General features: G+C 46.1%; 1 protein-coding gene across 1 annotated transcript; it reads right to left on the bottom strand.

Annotated features, from left to right (window-relative positions):
• Positions 1 to 3104: 3104 nt before the first annotated feature.
• On the bottom strand, positions 3105 to 19532 carry METTL27 (methyltransferase like 27). The gene is given in 9 exon segments (XM_036768133.1): positions 3105 to 3311; positions 3313 to 3329; positions 11077 to 11189; positions 11413 to 11500; positions 11946 to 11982; positions 11984 to 12082; positions 12547 to 12678; positions 15213 to 15332; positions 19497 to 19532. Coding segments are annotated over 9 exon segments (849 nt in total).
• Positions 19533 to 19858: the final 326 nt, after the last annotated feature.

Raw genomic sequence — 19858 nt, forward strand, 5'->3', positions numbered from 1 at the left:
CTCTGTTTCCCTCCCCACCCCACCATGGTTTTGGGCAGCTATCTGCCTAGGATAATGTTTCTATTTTGTAATTAAAAATAAGTCCATAAATTGTAATTATTATTTTCTACAATAAACTGGATCTGTACATGGAAGCACTGCCTCTTGGCTGTCTGATTTCAATTTTAGGGTGGAAGGGATGTGGTGGGTGCAGAGGTTGAGGGTGAGAGAGGAAGAGTTAGGAGAGGGAGAAAGTACTTGGAGGCCTAGTGAGACAAACTGAATCTCAGCTGTCTGGGATAACCCAAATACACTAGATTTGGGATTGGAATCTAGGGTTCTAGGTATCCTAGGAAAGAGCCTGCTGGACATGGGCTCTTTGCCAGTTTCTTCCAGGCACATGTTTCATTGTTCTGGGGGCTTAACTCTTCAAACTCTGCCTTCATTGAGTTATAGAATCATAGCTTTGTTTGTTTTACCTTGAAGGGACCTTGGAAACCATCAAGTCCCATCAGGCCTATTCTCCCTGCTCCTGAACTGTAGCTAGGCACATCACAGGACCAGGTGTGTCAGGTGTGGCCACAGGTCACAGGTCAAAAGTAGGAATGAGGGTAGGCATGGTGAGGGGCACAGGGCTTTACAAATGTGTTTGAGGATTTCTATTGACCCCCCACCCCCACCCCGACACACACACAGAGCTAAATGGAAAGTAACAAAAAGGTCCCTGCCTCTTGGGATGGAGGACTTAGGGCTGGGGGCTCAGTGCTAGATGGGAGCTCAGTCCTGGGGAAAGGAACTTTGTATCAAGGTGTCAGGCTCAGGATTTTGACAAGGATAGAAACTCTGTGTCTGGGATGGGAGGGTTATACTGGATTCAGGAGATCAAGGAAGAGAGACAGCCATACCCACCTGGAACTAAGCTAACTACGGGTTTATTGAATAATATGCAAACTGTTTGGGCATAATCCCTCATTAAAAAAAAAAAAACGTGCAAAAGTTGTCTGTGTTTTGTCTTGTCTTATTGGCATCTGAATGAACCATTAGTCTGTTTGTAGAAGGCCGGAGCTGTCCAGGGCAATCCCCTAACCCTGCTCAAGGTTTTCCACAAGGGTACACAGGGAGGTAGAAATGCTAACCTCCAGTGAATAAACTCCCTCTGCCTTTGAATTCACCAGTCCCAAGTAATGTAGATAAACTTGGACCCAGGGATTGCTAGGCTGTCTTTGGAGTCCCAGCAGGCACAGTATTATTCATCAGTCACTCTAGCTGGCTCTAGCAGCTTGTCCCTGCCCCTCCCCTCTTTCTTTGGATGAATGGGTCTGAATCACCAGTTCTGCATTAGTGGGCACGGGGCTGGGAATGAGGTTGGGGGAGGGGGGGAAGGGAAGGTGAGTGTTACCTTTAGGAATCTAGTCCCACCCAGGAAGGAGAGTCTTGCAACTTGTCCCTCACCCCAGGCCTCTGGTGCACCTTCAGCTATAACCTTTCTTCTTACCCCCAGCTTGGGATGTTTTGCCCAGAGCGGGTTGGTAATGACTTCTGAAACAGAACAAATCAGAGAAATCCATCTTGGCCAGAAGATCAAGAAGGGACCACGCTGGCCTGGGGCCAGGGAAGAAAGCTCCTGGCTTGGGGGTGAGGTGAGGGGTTGATGAGCAGGAGGGCTTAGAGGCGGCACAGAGCATTCTTGGCAGTACTCCTTGTACCCCAGCATCCAACAAGTTGCCAAGTCCAGTGAATGTGACCTCCACAGCTTCTCAGGCTTTCTCTCATGTTGTCATCGCTTGCTGCCCTCTGCCTCTCCCTTCCTCCCTCCCTCCTTCAGAAAGTCAATGCCTTAACCCAGTGAATTTCCCAACCTTCTCTCCCTCCTTCCAACATCAAAATAATTGCAGGGATCTCACATAAGAGTAGTTGACCTATTTTTATCCAGTGTTGGAGAAAATCCCTAATGACAAAAGGCTTCTGTGAAGTCAGTAATGCTTTTTAATTCTCACTTTAATGGCAATAGCAGCTACATACATTTGGACAATAGTCATAGGCAGGTTTGAGATAGATGATTTATTTGATCTACAGAAGGTTTGTTTGCTTATTTGTAAAACTGAGTCACTTAATGAGATGGGATCAGTAGGGTGAAGTGGAAATAATACTGAATTTGGAGTGAGGTGACTTAAGGTTCAAATCCTCCATGGCTTGGGGCATGCCATTTCCCTTCTCTGAGACTCAGAATGAGTGGAATTAGAGCACTGGGTTTGGAGTCAGAGGACCTGGGTTCAAATCCTAGTTACATTTTGTCTGGGTGACTTTGGGTAGTTCACAACCTCTCTGAGCCTCGGTTTCCTCATCTGTAAAATGAGGGGGTTGGATTAGATGGTTTCTTGAGTCTTTCCTAGCTCTAACTCTATGAACCTGTGGATAACTCTGAGCACTCCCCCACTCCTGCAAATAAATCCTTTAATGGTGGAATTTCAGATGCCAGTGACAGGTGGTGGGGGGGAGATATTTGGGAAATGGTGGGACCGCCCTCAAATTGTACCATGTAACACTTCCATTGTATAATGCTGTGATGGATTTGATAAGTAGGACCTGGGCTTAGGAATATCATAGAACTGAATGCTCCCAGAGACTAGAGACAAGTTAGGGACCGTTCAGGCAACTCCATTGCCCCTTGTTTTACAGGAAGAGGAAAAGGTAGCTCAGGAGGGGAATGGACTTGTCCAAGATCACACAGCCAAGTTAACGGCAAAGCTGGGACTAGAATCCAAGTGGCAGACAACGGATTTAGTTTTTATTTTTTAAATAACAATTGGGTCTCAAATTCACATACCACTAATTTTTCTTTTTTTTTCTTTTACCAATAATTTTTAAACTGTGTTTCCCTTTTTTATTTCATTGTTTCTGCAGAGAATCCCTGAGGGACCAGTGAAAGGTTGATTTGTCCTCCATATTACAGATGAGAAAAATCAAGCTGAGGCATCAATGAATATTTATTAAGTGCTTACTATGTGCTAGGCATTACCCTAAGCTCTGGAAGTGACTTGCCTGAGGCTACACAGCTGACCAGTGGCCTGAAGTCTTCTTCCTGAAGCCCATTAGACCCCCATGGCCTTGGCTGGGGCAGCTTCCTATTTACAATAGAGGTAGATAACCCCAGAGATGAAGCCGTGGATGTTTCTTGAAGAACCTGCAGCCTCTTGCTCTGATGTAGCCCGTTCCCACTGATCCACAGTGCGGACCAGAACTCGCTTCCGTCTCCCAGCCTGCTCTAGTCTGGCCAGCTCTGTCTCCAGGGCCTCTTTGTAGGTCAGATTTGAAGGGTTGGCTCTTGTTGATGAGACATACCAGACTTCCTGAGGGGAGAGAAGGAGGGAGAGGGGAGACCGAGGGAGTCTCAGGGAGGTCACTCTGAGCCTGATCTCCAGGAATCTTCCCACTCCCCTACAAGGACAAGTAGCTTTCACCTTGCCTGTACTGAGTGCTGATGTCATATCCAATTCTAAGCTGGCAGATGGGAGCTTAGTCTCTTGGGGAGCTCACAGTGTAGCCCAAGAGACAAGGGTCACATGAAATGGTTAAATCACGAGACAAGACATTCTTGGGTGGAGCCAAGATGGCAGAGAAAAGGCAGCCACTCATCTGAGCTCTGCCCCAAACCCCTCTGAACACCTTTAAATAATGCCAGAAAACATTTCCTGGAGCAGCAAAAGCCACAAAAAGACAGAGTGAAAGAGTTTTCCAGCCAAAGACAACTTAGAAGTTTGGCAGGAAAGGTCTGTTGCACCTGGGTGAGAGTGGAGCACAGTCCAACTCAGGCTGTGCCAGCACAAGCCCAACTCCAGTAAACCAGGAGCAAACTGTGGGAGTTACTGAATCAGCAGTGCCAGCAGCTGCTTCCTGAGCTCTCAGCCCACAGACGATAAGGGAGTCAAACAATTGGTCAGAAGGAGATTAGAGGGCTCTCTTTCCTAGCACTAAGGCATGATTCTGCTGCTATGCCCATACTCAGATCTGGATCACAGTCCTGAGTGGCAGTCTGAGGGTGATGAAGAGCACTAGCACACTAGAATTTGCAGTCACAGTGGAACAGGGACCCTTGTCACAGTTTTGGGGCAGCAAAGAGTGCTTGTGGTCACTCACAGACCAGAGCATAGACCAAGAGAGGAGTAAACACCTCTACTTAGATCATACCATCTTGGAAAAGCTGAAAAATTTCAGGTTCCTAGAAGTATTTCTGAAAACAGCTGCACAAAACCCTTGAAGCTTGGGACAGTGTGCCCTCCACCCTGGAAGCAGAGCCCTACTTTAATGAAGAGTTAAAAGTCAAGAAATAGGCTGGGTAAATGAGCAAACAACAAAAAATTCTGACCGTAGAAAGCTACATAGTGACAAGGAAGATCAAAACACACACTCAGAAGAAGACAACAAAGTCAGAGCTCCTACGTCCAAAGCCTCCAAGAAAAATATGAATTGATTGCGGGCTATGGAAGAGCTCAAAAAGGATTTTGAAAATCACGTAAGAGAGGTAGAGGAAAAATTCAGAAGAACAATGAGAGTGATGCAAGAAAATCATGAAAAATGAGCCAACAGTTTGGTAAAAGAGATACCAAAAATACTGAAGAAAATAACACCTTAAAAAACAGACTAGGGGCAGCTAGGTGGTGCTGTGAGTAGAGCACCAGCCCTGGAGTCAGGAGGACCTGAGTTCAAATCCGGCCTCAGACACACTTACTTGACACACTTACTACCTGTGTGACCCTGGGCAAGTCACTTAACCCCAATTTCCCTGCCTTCCCCCCTGAAAAAAAAAACAACAGACAAGGCCAATTGGTAAAAGAGGTACCAAAAACCAATGAGGAGAAGAATGTCTTAAAAAGCAGAACTGGCCAAATGGAAAAAGAGACACAAAAATTCACTGAAGAAAAAACTCCTTGAAAAGTAGAATTGGCCAAATGGAAAAGGAGATAAAAAAGCTCACTGAGGAAAATAATTTCTTAAAAATTAGAATGAGCAAATGGAAGCTAATGACTTTATGAGAAATAATAACATTAAATAACAATAAAACAAAACCCAAAAGAATGGAAAAATAGAAGACAATTTGAAATATTTCATTGGAAAAATAACTGACCTGGAAAATTGATCCAGGAGAGATAATTTAAAAATTATTGGACTACCTGAAAGCAATGATAAAAAAGAGCCTAGACATCATCTTTCAAGAAATTATCAAGGAAAACTTCCTTGATCTTCTAGAATCAGAAGGTAAAATAGAAATTGAAAGAATTCATTGATCACCTCCTGAAAGAGATTCCAAAATGAAAACTGCTAGGAATATTATAGCTAAATTCCAGAGCTCCTAGGTCAAGGAGAAAATATTGTGAGCAGCAAGAAAGAAACAATTCAAGTATCATGGAGCCATAGTCAAGATAACACAAGATTTAGCAGCTTCTACATTAAAGGATCAGAGGGCTTGGAATACAATATTCTGGAGAACAAAAGAGCTAGGATTACAACCAAGAATCATCTACTCAGCAAAACTGAGTACAATCCTGTAGGGGGAAAATGAACATTCAATTAAATAGAAGACTTTCAAGCATCCTTGATGAAAAGACCAGGGCTGAATGGGAAATTTGACTTTCAAATACAAGACTCAAGAGAAGCACAAAAAAGGCAAACAAGAAAGGGAAATCATAAGGGACTTAATAAGGTTAAACTATTTACATTTCTACATGGGAAGATGATACTTGCAACTCATAAGAAGTTTCTCATTATTAGGGCAGTTAGGAGTATATATAGACAAAGGGTATAGGTGTGAGTTGGATACGAAGGGATGACAGCTAAAAAAATAAAATTAAGGGGTGATGGAGGAATGTACTATGAGAACGGGAAAGAGAGGTTGAATGGGGTAAATTATCTCACATAAAAGAGGCAAGAAAAAGCTTTAACAATAGAGGGGAAGAGCAGGGAGGCAAGAGGGGTGAGTCAACCTTATTCTCATCAGAGATGGTTCAAAGAGGGAATAACATACATATTCAACTGGGTATAGAAATCTATCTTACCCTACAGGAAAGTAGGAGGGGAAGGGGATAAGAGGAGGGGACTGATGAATAGAAGGGAGGCCAGATTGGGAGAGGGATATTCAGAAGCAAAACACTTTTGAGGAGAGACAGGGTGAAAGGAGAGAATATAATAAATGGGGGGATATGATGGAGGAAAATACAGTTAGCAATCCTAAGTGAAAAAAATTTTGAAGCAAGTTTCTCTGATAAAGGCCTCATTTCTCAAACATATGGAGAACTGGGTCAAATTTATAAAAATAGGAGCCATTCCCAAATTGATAAATGATCAAAAGATATGGACAGTTTTCAGATGAAGTAATCAAAGCTATCCATAGCCATATGAAAAAAATGCTCTAACTCATTATTGATTGGAGAATGCAAATTAAAACAATTCTGAGGTACTACTTCATACCTATTAAATTGGCTCATAGGACAGAAAAGGAAAATGACAAACGTTGGAGGGGATGTGGGGAAAATGAGACAATGAATTTTGGTGGAGTTGTGAACTGATTCAACCGTTCTGTAGAGCAATTTGGAACTATGCCCCAAGGGCTATAAAACCATACATACACTTTGACTTAGAAATACCACTGCTAGGTCTATATCCCAAAAGGCATAAAAAAACAAAAAGGAAAAAAAAAACCCAAGACATTCTTACAAGATCTGTGGTTCAGAAGAGGGAGAAAGAGACGCCAATAGGTGGTCAGGGAGGATTTCCCAAAGGAGGTGAAATTTTCAAGTCACCTAACTCAGAGCCTGAAGGCCTCTATCTGAGAGATCACCCATCCAACCAATCATTTTTATAGATGGGGAAAACAAAGACCAGAGAAGTCAAATCACACAGGCCCAAGGTCTAACAGCTCACAAATGTCTAAGGCAAGGGTTGAAGCTTAGGTCTTTTGATTCCAACACCACTGCCCTACCCATTATTAGATCATCTTCCTAGAGGGAGAAAAACTTCAGGAAATACAGTATGTAGACCTGTTCATTTGGGCTAACCCTCTCATTTTACCAAGGAAGGAACAGAGACTCTGAGAAGTAAGGACACTTGCCCAAGGTCATACAGTAAATGGAGAAACCAGGATTTGAACCAAGGTCCCTTAACCCTGAATCTACTGCTCATCCCATTTCCCCAGGAGCCTAAGGTAGGATTTGGAGGGTTGGGGGAAGGTATTTTGGCAAGAGGAAATGGGATGGAAGGAGAAATGAACAAGGCATATGTAGGAGATAAGGAAGTGACTCACCTGGAGCCTTTATCTCCCCCTGTACTTAGCTCAGAAGATAATACTTTGCAAATGCTGGTCTAGTGAGATTCCCTGCACCCTAACTCTGGCCCCCTAACCCTGATATCCCAGCCAACGCCTAGCCAACAGGTGTGGTATACCATCAGTCACTGGGGACATTAACTGAAGGCATATTTGGAGGTCTCACTTAGCAGCTAGGAGCAGCTTGTTGGCTTCCAGTGAGAATCCAGAAAAGCTCACCATGGAACATCTGCAGATTTACTAGATGGTTGTCAAAGTGCCTCTGTGTTTATAGAACTATAATGATATGGTCCAGTTGGACACTCCTCCAGTCCCACTCTACTTGATTTTTCCAGGCTTGGGAATCACTGATACTCAACCCTGGCTCCATGTTGTTTCCTGCTTCTGGGCCTTTGCTTACCCCCCACCATGACCCCAATGCCCTGGATTCCTCTGTACTTTTTCAGCTCTTCATGGTCCTTCAGAGCCTATCTCCTCTGGGAGTCTTCCCCAGCCATCCTAGCCCATAGCCACCTCTTCTCTGGATCCATTTGAAAGGACATTACCATGTATACCTGACCAGACCATACAGTTTAAGAGCTGGAAAGGACATTAGAAATTCTTGAGTCTAAATGTCTCATTTTACAGGTGAAGAAACTGAGGATCAGAGATGCTAAGTAGAGAGGAGAGAAGATGATCAACTTCGAAAGACTTAGGAACTCTGATTTAACACAATAACTAGCCATGGTTCCAGAGGACTCATGATGAAACATGTTGTCCACCTCCAGAGAGAGATCTGATGAACTCGGTGCAGATTAAAGCATATTATCTTCCTCCCTCCCTCCCTCCCTCTCTCCCTTCCTTCCTTCCTTCCTTCCTTCTTTCCTTCCGCTAATGTGGAAATTTGTTTGGCATGATTATACATATTCGTAATTGTTTTTCACCTTCTCAGTGGGTGAGGGAGGAGGAGGAAGAAGGGAGAGAATTTGGAATTGAAAATAAAATAAAATTGAATTTTAAAAAAGAGAAAAACAAGTGTAGCAGAGAGATCTCTGAACTTGGACTATGGAAGATCTGTGTCTGAGTCCTGACTCAGACACTTAGCTGCTGTGTGATCCTGGGTAGTTCCAGTAACCTCTCCCAGCCTCAGTATCCTCATTTGTATGATGGGGATAATAATAGCACCTACTTCTAAGGTTGCTGTGAGGATCAAATGAGGCATTTGTAAGGTGCTTTGCAAATCTTAAAGCAATGCACAAGTGTAAGCTGCCATTAAAGCTGCCCAGGCCATCCAGGTAACGAGTAGTAGAGAGAGGCTTTGATCTCAGGTCCTCTGGGATGTGGTGGATGCCATTCAGTGGAATTTACAATCCTACACTCAGCACTGAAGAGGCACCTTGGTCCAGGAAAAAGGCCCTGACCCTGGAATCAGAGGACATGAGTTCAAATACTGCTGCCTCTGACACGCTTTATACAAGAGACCTAGTCTCCCTTTTGGTAAAATGAGAGGGTTAAATTGGATGTCCTTAGAAGTCTAGATGTGGGATTCTATGACTCACAGAATCCTAGAGTGGAGACAGACCTCGGAGGCCATCTAGTCACAGGGTCATAAATTTATAACAGGAAAGAAGCTTGATGGTTGTCCAATCCAATCCATCTTAAAGATAAAATAACTGAGTCACTCATGGAGGTGAAATGACTCCCACTAGGAGGCCAGGTAGGGAGAAAAGACCAAAAAGGAGAAAAGCCTTTAAATACACACATATATGTATCTATGTATATATATATATACTTAAATGATATCACCCAACAGTAATTCAGCAAATTCACCACTCTGAGTTTTATTTACGTATTGAGGATCTGTGATTTTGTCCCCGTGGGAGCTTTCATCAACCCTGATCACAAATCATCTCATAACACTGAGTTCTGTTTGCCTCAGTTTCCTCATCTGTCAAAAGAGCTAGAGAAGGCAATGACAAACCCCTCTGGTGTCTCAGCCAAGAAAACCCCAAATGAGGTCACGGAGAATGAGACGTGATTGATCAACAACAAAAACATCTGCAGATAATAGGAAAGGCAAACATACAGTGTAATAGGAGTCTAGAGACGGGAGGTTTCTTTTCTTGTCACCAGCTCTGTGATGCCGGACAAGTCATTCACTGTCCTCTCTAGGCTTCTAAAAGAAAGTGGTCAGACCGGGTCACCTTGAAGGTTGCTTTCCAGCTCTTAATGTCTGTGATTCAGCACAATCAAATTACGGTTCCATGAGGTCTGTTACGGGGCAGGGCCAGAATGTCAATAAACTAATTTAACATTTTCACCACCAGATGTTGGCAGCTCAGTGCAAACATTTCCCCTGGTAACGGAGATTGTGCTGCAGGTTACCTCGTTCATCACTCGGGCAATCTTTGGACTTTCCCAGCATTGGCCATGGAGGGCCTTTCCGTAGACCCTTTCCCCCACCAAGCACCATCCCTCCCCCGGTATTAGGAGGGTTCTTCTTGTCTTTAACCTTCTTTGGTATTTTTTAAAGTCCTCAGCACATCATTTCCTGACCAACCTTGTTCTTCTGGGCTTTTGCTTCGCTTAATTTGTCACTTCATCTCTTCCCACTTCAGTCTCCTGAGCTGTGGGATGGGGACAGTGATAACACTTGGCTCCCAAGGTTGCCGTGAGGCTCTGTTGGCATAATGTTTGTAAATTGTTTAGCACAATGCCTCGTACACAGTAGGCATTTAATAAATGCATACTCCCTCCCTCCTCCCCTTCTCAATTTTTCCAGAATCTCTTTTGGAGTCGTGTAGGCCAAAATCATCACCATTTCACCCTTGGGTCCATGGGACCCTCGTCATAAAGAACAGTTAGACTCAACACCAGCCTCCCTTCCTGTCATCCCTTCACTCCTAGCTTTGGCTGGCCCCTATTTTTCAGCATTGCCACACCTGAAGAGAGGCTGGATGTGTCTAAGGAACTCTGCCTACAGACTCCAGCTATGGCCCCCCTCAACCAGCTGGAGAGGAGAATATCCACTCGTCTGACCTAGGACCTGCCTCATGACACCATGCAGATCCTCGGCCTCCAAGCCCTAAACCATCTCTCTGCCCAGGCTCTGGTCTTCTCTCAATCAATCAACCAAAAAGAGCTTACTGCGTGCCAGGCACTCTGCTAGGCTCAGAAAAATAACCACCATCGTTCATAACAATAGCTAACATTTTAATAGTGTTTTAAGGTTTGCAAAGCATTTAATGGATATTCTCTCATTTGCTCCTCACAATCACTCTGGGAGGGAGGGGCAATTGTTATCCCCACATAATAGGCAGAAACCTAGGCAGCCAGAGGTTGAGTGACTTGCCCAAGGTCAAACAGCTAGTGTCTGCGGCTAGATTTGAACTCAAGTCTTCCTGAGTCCAAGCCCAGCCCTCAATCCACTGTACCACCTATGAAATAAGAAGCTTAAATTCTACTGGTGAGATACTATGTGCACATATAAACATATTAGTCAACAGGCATTTACTGAACATCTACTATGTGCCAGGTACTGGGGATACAAAAATATACCCATTCCTAATCTCAAGGAGTTTTCTTTTTTCTTCCTAATGAAGGAGACAAGAAGTGCATATGTATGTATATATTTCCCTCTCTTTCTCTCCCCTGCCCCCTCCCTCCCTGTCTGTCTGTCTCTCTGTCTCTTCCCTCCCCCCTTTCCCCCCTCTAGAATCTATATAAAGAGAAAGAGAATATATACAAGGTCTCTAAATACATGGTAATTTGGTAGGGAGAGCACTAGCCATTGAAGGCACCAGGAAAAGCTTCATGGAGAAGGTGTTGTCCCCCTACAGATGGGGACTTGGGGCTGAGAATGGGGGCTCGGTATTGGAGAGTTTTGCTTTTGGTCAGGGATGGGGGCTCCTTGCTGGGGTTGGGGAGCCATTACCCAAAGGTCCGGGTAACATTCCCCTTTGATCCCCAACTTCCAGTTGAAGACTCAGGGTAGTATCTTAGACTCTAGCAATCAGTTAGTGAGGACAGGGGATCTGGGGTCCATCCTAGCACAGTTGTGTGTCTCTCCCCATAAACCCCTTGGGTCCCAGAATCCCTGCCCTCAGGTGTGTATTGGCTGATAGATCTCATTTGACTTAGTGACGGGGAGGAGCTCAGACACTGTGCTGTAAGGTACCTGCCCATCACTGAGAGCCCCACCAACCATCGCTGCATCATAATGATCTGAAGTGAAGAGGTAGACACTTAGCCATCCCTATTAACCCCAGGCTTTCACCCATTCCTCATGCTCCCCTACTCACAGATTTTTTTCTTTTTTGCCCAGAACGAAGGAAGTAGGCTCGATCTGAGGAAAGATGGTTGGGGTAAGGAGTAGCAGAAAGGTTGATATATGAAGAAGGTTCTGCCTAAGACCCAAGGAGACATTCCACGTGGGGGAAAAACCCCACAGAGGGCTTTATCCTGGAGAAAGGTTCATGCTGAAGACATGATCAATGTGGCTACATTCAAGGGGCTGATGTCAGTGGGTTGGGTGGGTGCCAGAGGTAGGGGAATGAGGGCTTGGGGCTGGAGGTGGTGGCTTGAGTGTTGAGAATGGAAGGTTAGTATTGGAGGTGGTGGCTCAGGCTGGAAGAGGGAGACCTCAGGGCTGGTGATAGAGAGATGTTACCTGAAGGGGCAGGCAGGGCTTCCTGGCCCAGGGACAGAGAGGCTCAGCTGCTGGTACAAGCCTTGCCTCTTGGCCAGCTCGAGCATATTTTTGCTGCCCTCTACTCCATGGAGGTTGCAGAATTCTTGTTTCTGTAGCTGTCAGAAACCAGATCTTGTTTTTGCTTCTATCCCATTCTGTCTAGACCAGGGGTGGGGAACCTGCAGCCTTGAGGCCACATGTAGCCCTCTAGGTCCTTAAGTGCAGCCCTTTGACTGAATCAAAACTTTTGTTCTGTGAAGTTAGGATGAAGCCTCGAGGCCACAGGTTCCCCACACCTGGTCTAGACCCTCCTTCCCTCTAGCTCAGTCTTTGGAGTAGGGAGAGGAGGAAGCTGCATCCTTGGATCATCTGAGTCTGTCCTAGCAGGTGTCCAGGGCCATGAGAGGAAGGGGCAGGGAATGTTCCTGGTAGTATGGGGTGATAGGAGCGGGTGGGTAGGAAGAGGAGAAAGGATGTTGGAGGGCAGGTACAGAAAGATGTAGGTGGGTTGGCAGTGGGAATAAATAGCTTGAGAAATAGGGAAAGATGGGAAAACCAGAATGGCCAAACCCCCCCTGACCTCAACAGCCACCAGCCTGGTACCACAGGCCACACCTAGGAGCAGAGCCTCTTGGGGAGAGAAGGGGAAGACCGAGGCCAGGCAGTCCATAGCCAGGCGGGGAGCTCGGTAATCCAGGATGGCCACGTCCTGTGGGATAGAAAGACACACTGCTGGGCTGTCAGGGCACCATCATGGTTTCCCCCTATGGCTTCAAAGTTCCACCATTCTTCTTTATCTCTGAATCACAAGACTCACTCATCTTTGTGATAAAAAGTTCAGATAGCACAACATTGCAGCATAAAGATAAAAGGGGGAAGAGATCACAATGTCCAGCAGGAATTTATTCACCGTCTGAAACCTGTCATGCCCTCCCTCCTCCCCCCAAATTCCTTATTAATAGTTATAAAACAGGGTGGGACTGGATGATCGAAGGCCTTTCCTAACTCAAAAAATCCTCTGACTTCATGGTCAGGCAACTTTGGGAGTTCATTCTAGGTCTAATCTAAGGCCCTCGAAATTTTATTTCAGTCTTCGTGGTACCTAGTACAGCACTTGGCATACAGTAGGCACTTTAAAATGCTTGTTGACTGATTGATAGTCAACTAGTATTTTTTAAGTACCTGCTGTGTGTCAGACACTGTGTTAAGCACTAGAGATACAAAGAAAGGCAAAAAACAGTCCCTTCTCTCAAGGATCTTACGGACTAATGGAGGAAGCTGCACAAAACCAACTATGTACAAGCAAGGTGTAGATACATACGCACACACATATATACATATATACAGACATACATAATCTTCTGGAGTTCAAATCGGCCTCAGATACTTATACACTAGCTGTGTGGCCCTGGGCAAGTCACTTAACCCTGCTTGCCTCAGTTTCCTCACCTGTAAAATGAGCTGGAGAAGGAAATGACAAACCTCTCCAGTATTTCTCTGAAGAAAACCCCAAACGAGGTCATAAAGACTTCAGAAAGTTAAGAAGAGAACAAGGGTTTGGGGAAAAGATAATGAATTCAGTCTTGGACATACTGAATTGAAGATGTCTATAGGACATCCAGTTTGAGATGTCTAACTAGAGGTCAGAAGAAAAGGGTCAGACAAGATAAGAGATGAGCTCTGTGGAGGCAGGGGCTGGTTTTGTCTTTGTACCTTCAATACTAGCCCATAGTAGGCACTTAATAAATGCTTGTTGATTGCTTCATGTCTCATTGTTCGATCCCATGCTTTTCGGAGACAGATGTAGATGTGCCTAGGCACTGGGTAAAAGTGGTGTGCCAAGGAATTCAATGAGCTCTCTTCCCAGTAGAAATGAGGAAGTGGGAAGGAATGGCTTCCAGGCAGACACATCAGGGAGGCCAGGCCACTTCCCCTCAGTTTCAGCCAGCTTTCAGAAGGCTCCCAGGCCCCGAGGGTTGATGTGCCTGGAGTCTGATATCATCGCCTAGTTGTCTTATGCAATGAAGGCTTGTGTTCTCCAGTGCACATCTCCAACATCCTGGTACCTTAGTCACCCTGTTTACTTTCGAACAACCCTGAAAAACCTGTACAATTCGCCTGAATGTCTGAGTTTATTCTACTCTTTGGAATTTCTATCTTTCTATCATAACTGCCTTCAGGAATGATAGCACTTCCCAGATACTGATTGGTGCCTAATGTAGTTATCTAGCTGTGTGTGTGTGTGTGCGCGCGCATGTGCCTGTGTGTATGTATGTGTATATGTCTTCTAGTCTGTATATGTGTATGTGTCTCTGTATGTGTATGTGTGTATGTGTGTGTGTGTGTGTATCTCCATGGCATTGGAGGACCTGAGTCTGCAAGTTGCCTCTGTCATGAATAGCTGTGTGATCTTGAGTAAGACTTCCCCTCTCGGGGTCTCAGTTACCTCCTTTGTGAAATAAAGGGGATAAATGAACAATCCTTAAAGACCCATCCCAGCTCTCCCATCACCATCTAGGTGGATGCTCCTTTGGAGCTGGCACTGCCTGGCCTTGTAGACCTTGCCACCCGCCTTGTTCACTCCCGGTGCTTTTGAATCAGTGGTGACGCATCCCACAATCAGAAATACCAGATGCCACATTTTGCCTTCATTTGGAAATGTCCATTCAGATTGTGAGCAAGCTTTGTTGAAATATCCTGAATTTTCAATATTCACTCAACAAACATTTATTAAGCACTTGTTATGTGTACATGGCTTTGGGGAGATGTGTAGCACTCCCCCCCACCCCCCGCCAGCCAAACCAGTTTACACTCAAGGGGAGGCTTCTTTTTATATCTGGTGTGTGTCAATATACAATCACTCTCCACCCCACCTGCTCCCATCAGCCTTCATGCTCCCCAAACGCACAGGCTTGGTCTCCTCTATCAGACTGAGGGATCCCCGAAGGCAAGGACCTCACTTTCCCCTATAAGGCCGGGATTCACTGTGGGTGGGGGCTGTTTCTCCCCTGTCAGCCCAGTGGCTCCTTGAGCACAGGGTCTGAGTGTCCCTTATTTGCCTGAGGGGTATTTGGGAGACACTGTCTTTTCATCAGTGCTGGAATAGCTTGGGAATGTACAGGAGTGTGTGTGTGTGTGTGTGTGTGTGTGTGTGTGTGTGTGTGTGTGTGATTATATAAGAGGAGGGTGAAGGAAGCTGTGTGTGTATGTGGGGAGGAGGGGGAGAGGAAACGGGATGGTCAGCTGATCATAGTCAGAAGCCCACTGGTCACAGAAGTGGATTCTTTGGCTCAGGTCAGAGGTGCCACGGGAGGTGCCAATCCGGTCTTGCACCTGTGACAGGCTCCTTCTGGAGGATGCCACTTGCTGAGGGAACAAAGATCAACTCACTACTTTCTGCAGGTCCCTGGAGCCCTCAGGAGAGATGATGTGCCTCAATGTACCCATTCCATGGATGTGTAGATCTATGGCTGTGTAGACCATCATTGAGGGGTGAGATTTAGAGAAAGGAAACAAAATGCTCAGAAATTATGTTTGGTTTTAACCCCTTAGTGGACACACTTCACCTATGGCCAGGTCCTTGAGGACATTAACAGTCGGTGGTGAGAGGGATAAATGGGCTGATGGGGCCCACCCTGAGGATGAGGAAAGTAGGCCCATGGGCAGTGTTGTATGGTAGAGAGAACGCAGGATCTAAAAGGGCCTACATTCGAATCCTGACTGTCTGGGGGAGTGCCTGCCCTGTCTGGGCCTCCATATTGTGCTTGTTGAATTAAGGGGATTGGACTGGCTGACCTCTACAGTCCCTTCCAGCTCTCACTGCCCCAATCATCTGCTAGTCTGAGGGCGAGACTCAGGCCGGGTAGACCGACTAAGATGTGGTCCCTCATGGGTTCCTGTGGGGATGGGGCAGAATGGTCAGGTTGGATGAGAACCAGAGTGATCATTTCCATTCCTATGATCCAAGGGTCCTTTGGGCGCTGGCCTCGTCTGCCTGTGCCCAGGCTGGGGGCTGGAGCGCAGGCTGGAGGGAGGTCAGGGGGCAGAAGGGAGGCCCTTTAACCCAGAGGAGCTGGGTCCTAGAGCAGTGCCTTTCTGGGCTCCTCATATCACTTCCTGTCCTTGTGTTCTCCTTCTTCCCTCCAAACCTCCCCTGCCTGGACACCTCTGTGGGCCTCTGGCCTCCCGCTCTCTTGCTTTCTCTCCTCTCCATCTCTCTACCCACCTGTGTCCTCTTTGCGTTCTCTGTCTGACCTTGTACTATGTTGCCTTTGCTCAGTGCCTGTTCAGTTCCCTCAGGGGGCTTCCCTCAACTTTTCAATCCCACTGTTTCTCTGTTCACTCCATTCTCTGGGGCTCTGTCCTTTTCTGCCCTCCTCTGCTTTTTTCCTATCTCTGTGCATTTGCCCTAGCTGTGCCCCCTTGCCTAGAATGTACCATTCCTCACCTCTGTCTCTTAAAATGTCTCTCCTGTTTCTCTCATTTTCTGTGCCTTTGTCTCACCTGTCTCTTTATCTCTGGTGTCTTCCTTTCCCCTCTGTCCCTTAGTATCATTGTCTCTGCATCTCTCCCTGCCTGTCTCTTTCCTGTCTTGATCAGCTTCTCATTCATATAGCTAATAATAGATCTGAGAAGCCCCTCCCAACTTCACCTTATCTGCCAATCTGATTCATCATTAAAGCCACTGGTGCCTTTGACCCCATTTCCACCTGCCTGGTCCAATGGGAATCCCTTCTCTCATATATCCCACTGTGGCCATTCCATCTTTCCTGACCTTCCACCCTAAACTTCTCAGTGGCTAGACTGAGCCCTTGGCTTCCCTCCTCAGCATCTCTTCAGCTCCTGGCATTTGAGCTTTGACCCTCATGGCTCTAGGGAAACCACTCTCTCTTAGGTCACTGAATGACACAATCGTCAGATATCACAGCCATTGTCTAGTTCTTGCCCTCTGACCTCTCTGCAGCTTTCAAAGCTGTTGATTGACCCCCTTCTATTGGGTACTCCAATTTCAGTTTCAGCAGTATCCCATTCTCCTGCTTCTCCTCCTCCTCCTCTTCAGGCTCCCCATGGTGGCTGGTTCCCAGTGCTTGATCCCTGGCTCTCTTCTTTCTTCTCTCTATATGCTCTTCCAATCCCCTTCAGAGCTGGAGGGGACCCCGAAGGTCATCTAGTCCAATCTCCTCATTTTACAAACGAGGAAACTGAGGCCCAGTGAGCATCAGGAGCTGGAAGGGACAACAGAGTCATCTAGTCCTAATCCCCTCATTTCACAGGTGGAAATGAAGTGGTGGTCTAAGTCATGAGACAGGCAGGTATGGGCAGAGGTAGGATTTGAACCCAGGTCCTCTGATTTCAGAGCCTGCTACATCCTCCTTCCATGGCCACATCTAAACAGCTGATTCTTATACCTACATCTCTCACCCTGACCTTTCTTTTACCATCCACACTCACACCTCTCCAACTAAAGAGCCCCTCCTGCCTGTTCCAGCCGCCCCTCATGCTTGTTCTTTTTCCCCTCTAGCCATCTGTCTTGCTGTCTGTGGTACCACCTGGGTACACAGGTGTGGGATGGGGGAGTCACCTTGGTGGGGCTTCGTTAGCCTGGATGCTTCCCTTCCTCCCATTCCTCAGCATCTGCTTCCATCTCTGCGCCATCTCTTACATCTGTGTCCTCCTCTCTGTTCTCACTCCCCAGACCTTAGTCCAAAGCTGGATGTTGCCCTGCCTGGACTATTGATATCCTGGCATGGGGGAAGGGGCAATGGATTGGGAATTTGAAGACCTGGATTTGAATCCTTCCTCTGCCACTTAGCGGTGACTTTGGGCCAGTCATCAAAGCTCTCTGGGCTTTGGTTTCTTTTATTGGTAACAGGTAACATGAGATGAGGCTTCCCGAGGTCCCTTTGGCTCTAAATCTCCGATCATGTGATTCTTATCAATATTCCTGTCTTCAGTCTCTTAATTCCAGACTTCATACCTGGGCATACAGCGATCTGGGTATCACTCTTCTCTGTTCCAGTGTCTTCTGGGGCCCCCTGACACCTGTAGAATCAAACTCCCCATATCTGGAAGGCCCCCTACTCTACCTCATCTTCCTCTCCTCCACTAATGCTTTGTCCAGCTGATCTAGAACATTTTCTGACTCCAGCATTGCTCATGCTTCCCCTTGCTCTGTCCAACTGTAGTCCTTTCTTTAAAGCCCGTTCCGAAGGCCTCTTCCAAGAAGCCTTGGGGAGAATGTATGTGTGTAACGTCAGGAGGAGGACAGGACCCACTTTCTGCAGTTTAGATTCTCTGGATTGCAGGGGCAGGAGTATGTATTGTGGGTGCTGCTTGGGCTCCCATGGGATGTTGCAGAACAGGGGAATCAAGGGGGAGGAGACCTACTCATCTCTTCCCAGGCCCAGCCATCTCCTCTGGTGGGGCGGGGCTGCCAGGCACTGGAGCAGAAGGGGCCCAGAGGGACAGATCCAGGCTAGTGGTCAGATGGGAGTGGGGGTGGGGGAAGAAGAGTAGAGGAGAAGTGGTCCCTTCCCCCATTCTTCTCCTGGTCTCTCTCCTTCTTCTCTTTGAAAGCTGATTGGCCCTCAGTTAAAAGACGCCACCAATCAAATCAAAGGCTATCTCCCCTCCCTCCCCATACACACAACATTGGTTTAGAATTGATCTTTCCTTTTCTTTCCTTTTGCCTTTAAAGCCTTCAAGTGGCTGCTTCAAAGTTTTGAAAGTAATCTGAGCCTTTATTTCAGATCACTTTAGTGTCTGAGCCCTTATCCCTAACACTGAGCCGCACTCAGAGCAGTTAGCCTTCTCCTAAACAGTGAGCCCCCCTCTGCACCAGTGATGCACCATTCTTTTTAAATTTTAACATATATTTTTATTTATTTCATTAAATATTGCACGATTACATTAACATTAACTCTTAAAAACTTTGAGTTCCTAATTGTTTCTCTCCCTCCTGTCCCTCCCCCACCCCTTGAGAAGGCAAGCAATTGATTCATATTTCCATATTAGCCATTTGTTGAAAGAAAAGACATGTGCACACACACTCACAAGACGAGAAAAATAAAAAAAAATAAAAGTCTGTTTCAGTCTTCACTCAGAGCTCACCAGTTCTCTCTCAAGGTAGACGGCCCTTTTCATCATGCATCCTCTGGAATTGTCTTGGATCATTGGCCTGGTCAGAGTAACTGGTCAAGTTGACAGTGGATCATTGTTACAATATTACTGTTACTGTGCACAATGTTCTCCTGGTTCTGCTCAGTTCACTTTGTATCAGCTCATAAGTCTGCCCAGGTTTTTCTGAAAACATCCACTTGTCATTTCTTATAGTATAATAGTGCCCCATTCCAATCCAATCTATGAGCTTCAGAGTGAATTCATCCATTCCCCAACTGATGGGCATTCCCTCAGTTTCCGATTCTTTGCCACCACAAAAATGCACCATTTTTGAAAGTGGGGCCTCATTCCAGCCACGGAGCTCCCATTCCTGATGCTCAGTCAGCGTCCCTAACACTGAGCCTGCATTACTGTCACTGAGCTCCCATTGCCAGCATTGGATGCCATGGCTTAGTTGGGGCTGTATCACTGAGCCCCAATCTCCACTGATGACAGCCTCATATGGAGTCACCCTCCTACGCATTGAACTTTCATCTTTTACCAACATCTGATTCTGAGTCTCCATCCTATCACTGCATTTTGATTTTTAACATTCAGCCCCTCATCCTGACATTCAGTCCCATTCTTTTACCAATATTTTATCACATATTTTGCTTTTATATCTCTTTCATTTCCCATCCTAATCCTCCTCGCCTAGAGAGCAGTCCTTTATAACAACGAATAGAAAGAAAAACCAAACCAGGCATCAAAACCAACACATCGATTGATCACTC

The sequence above is a fragment of the Trichosurus vulpecula genome, chromosome 7, assembly GCF_011100635.1.
Source record: "Trichosurus vulpecula isolate mTriVul1 chromosome 7, mTriVul1.pri, whole genome shotgun sequence".
In the NCBI taxonomy this organism is placed as follows: domain Eukaryota; kingdom Metazoa; phylum Chordata; class Mammalia; order Diprotodontia; family Phalangeridae; genus Trichosurus; species Trichosurus vulpecula.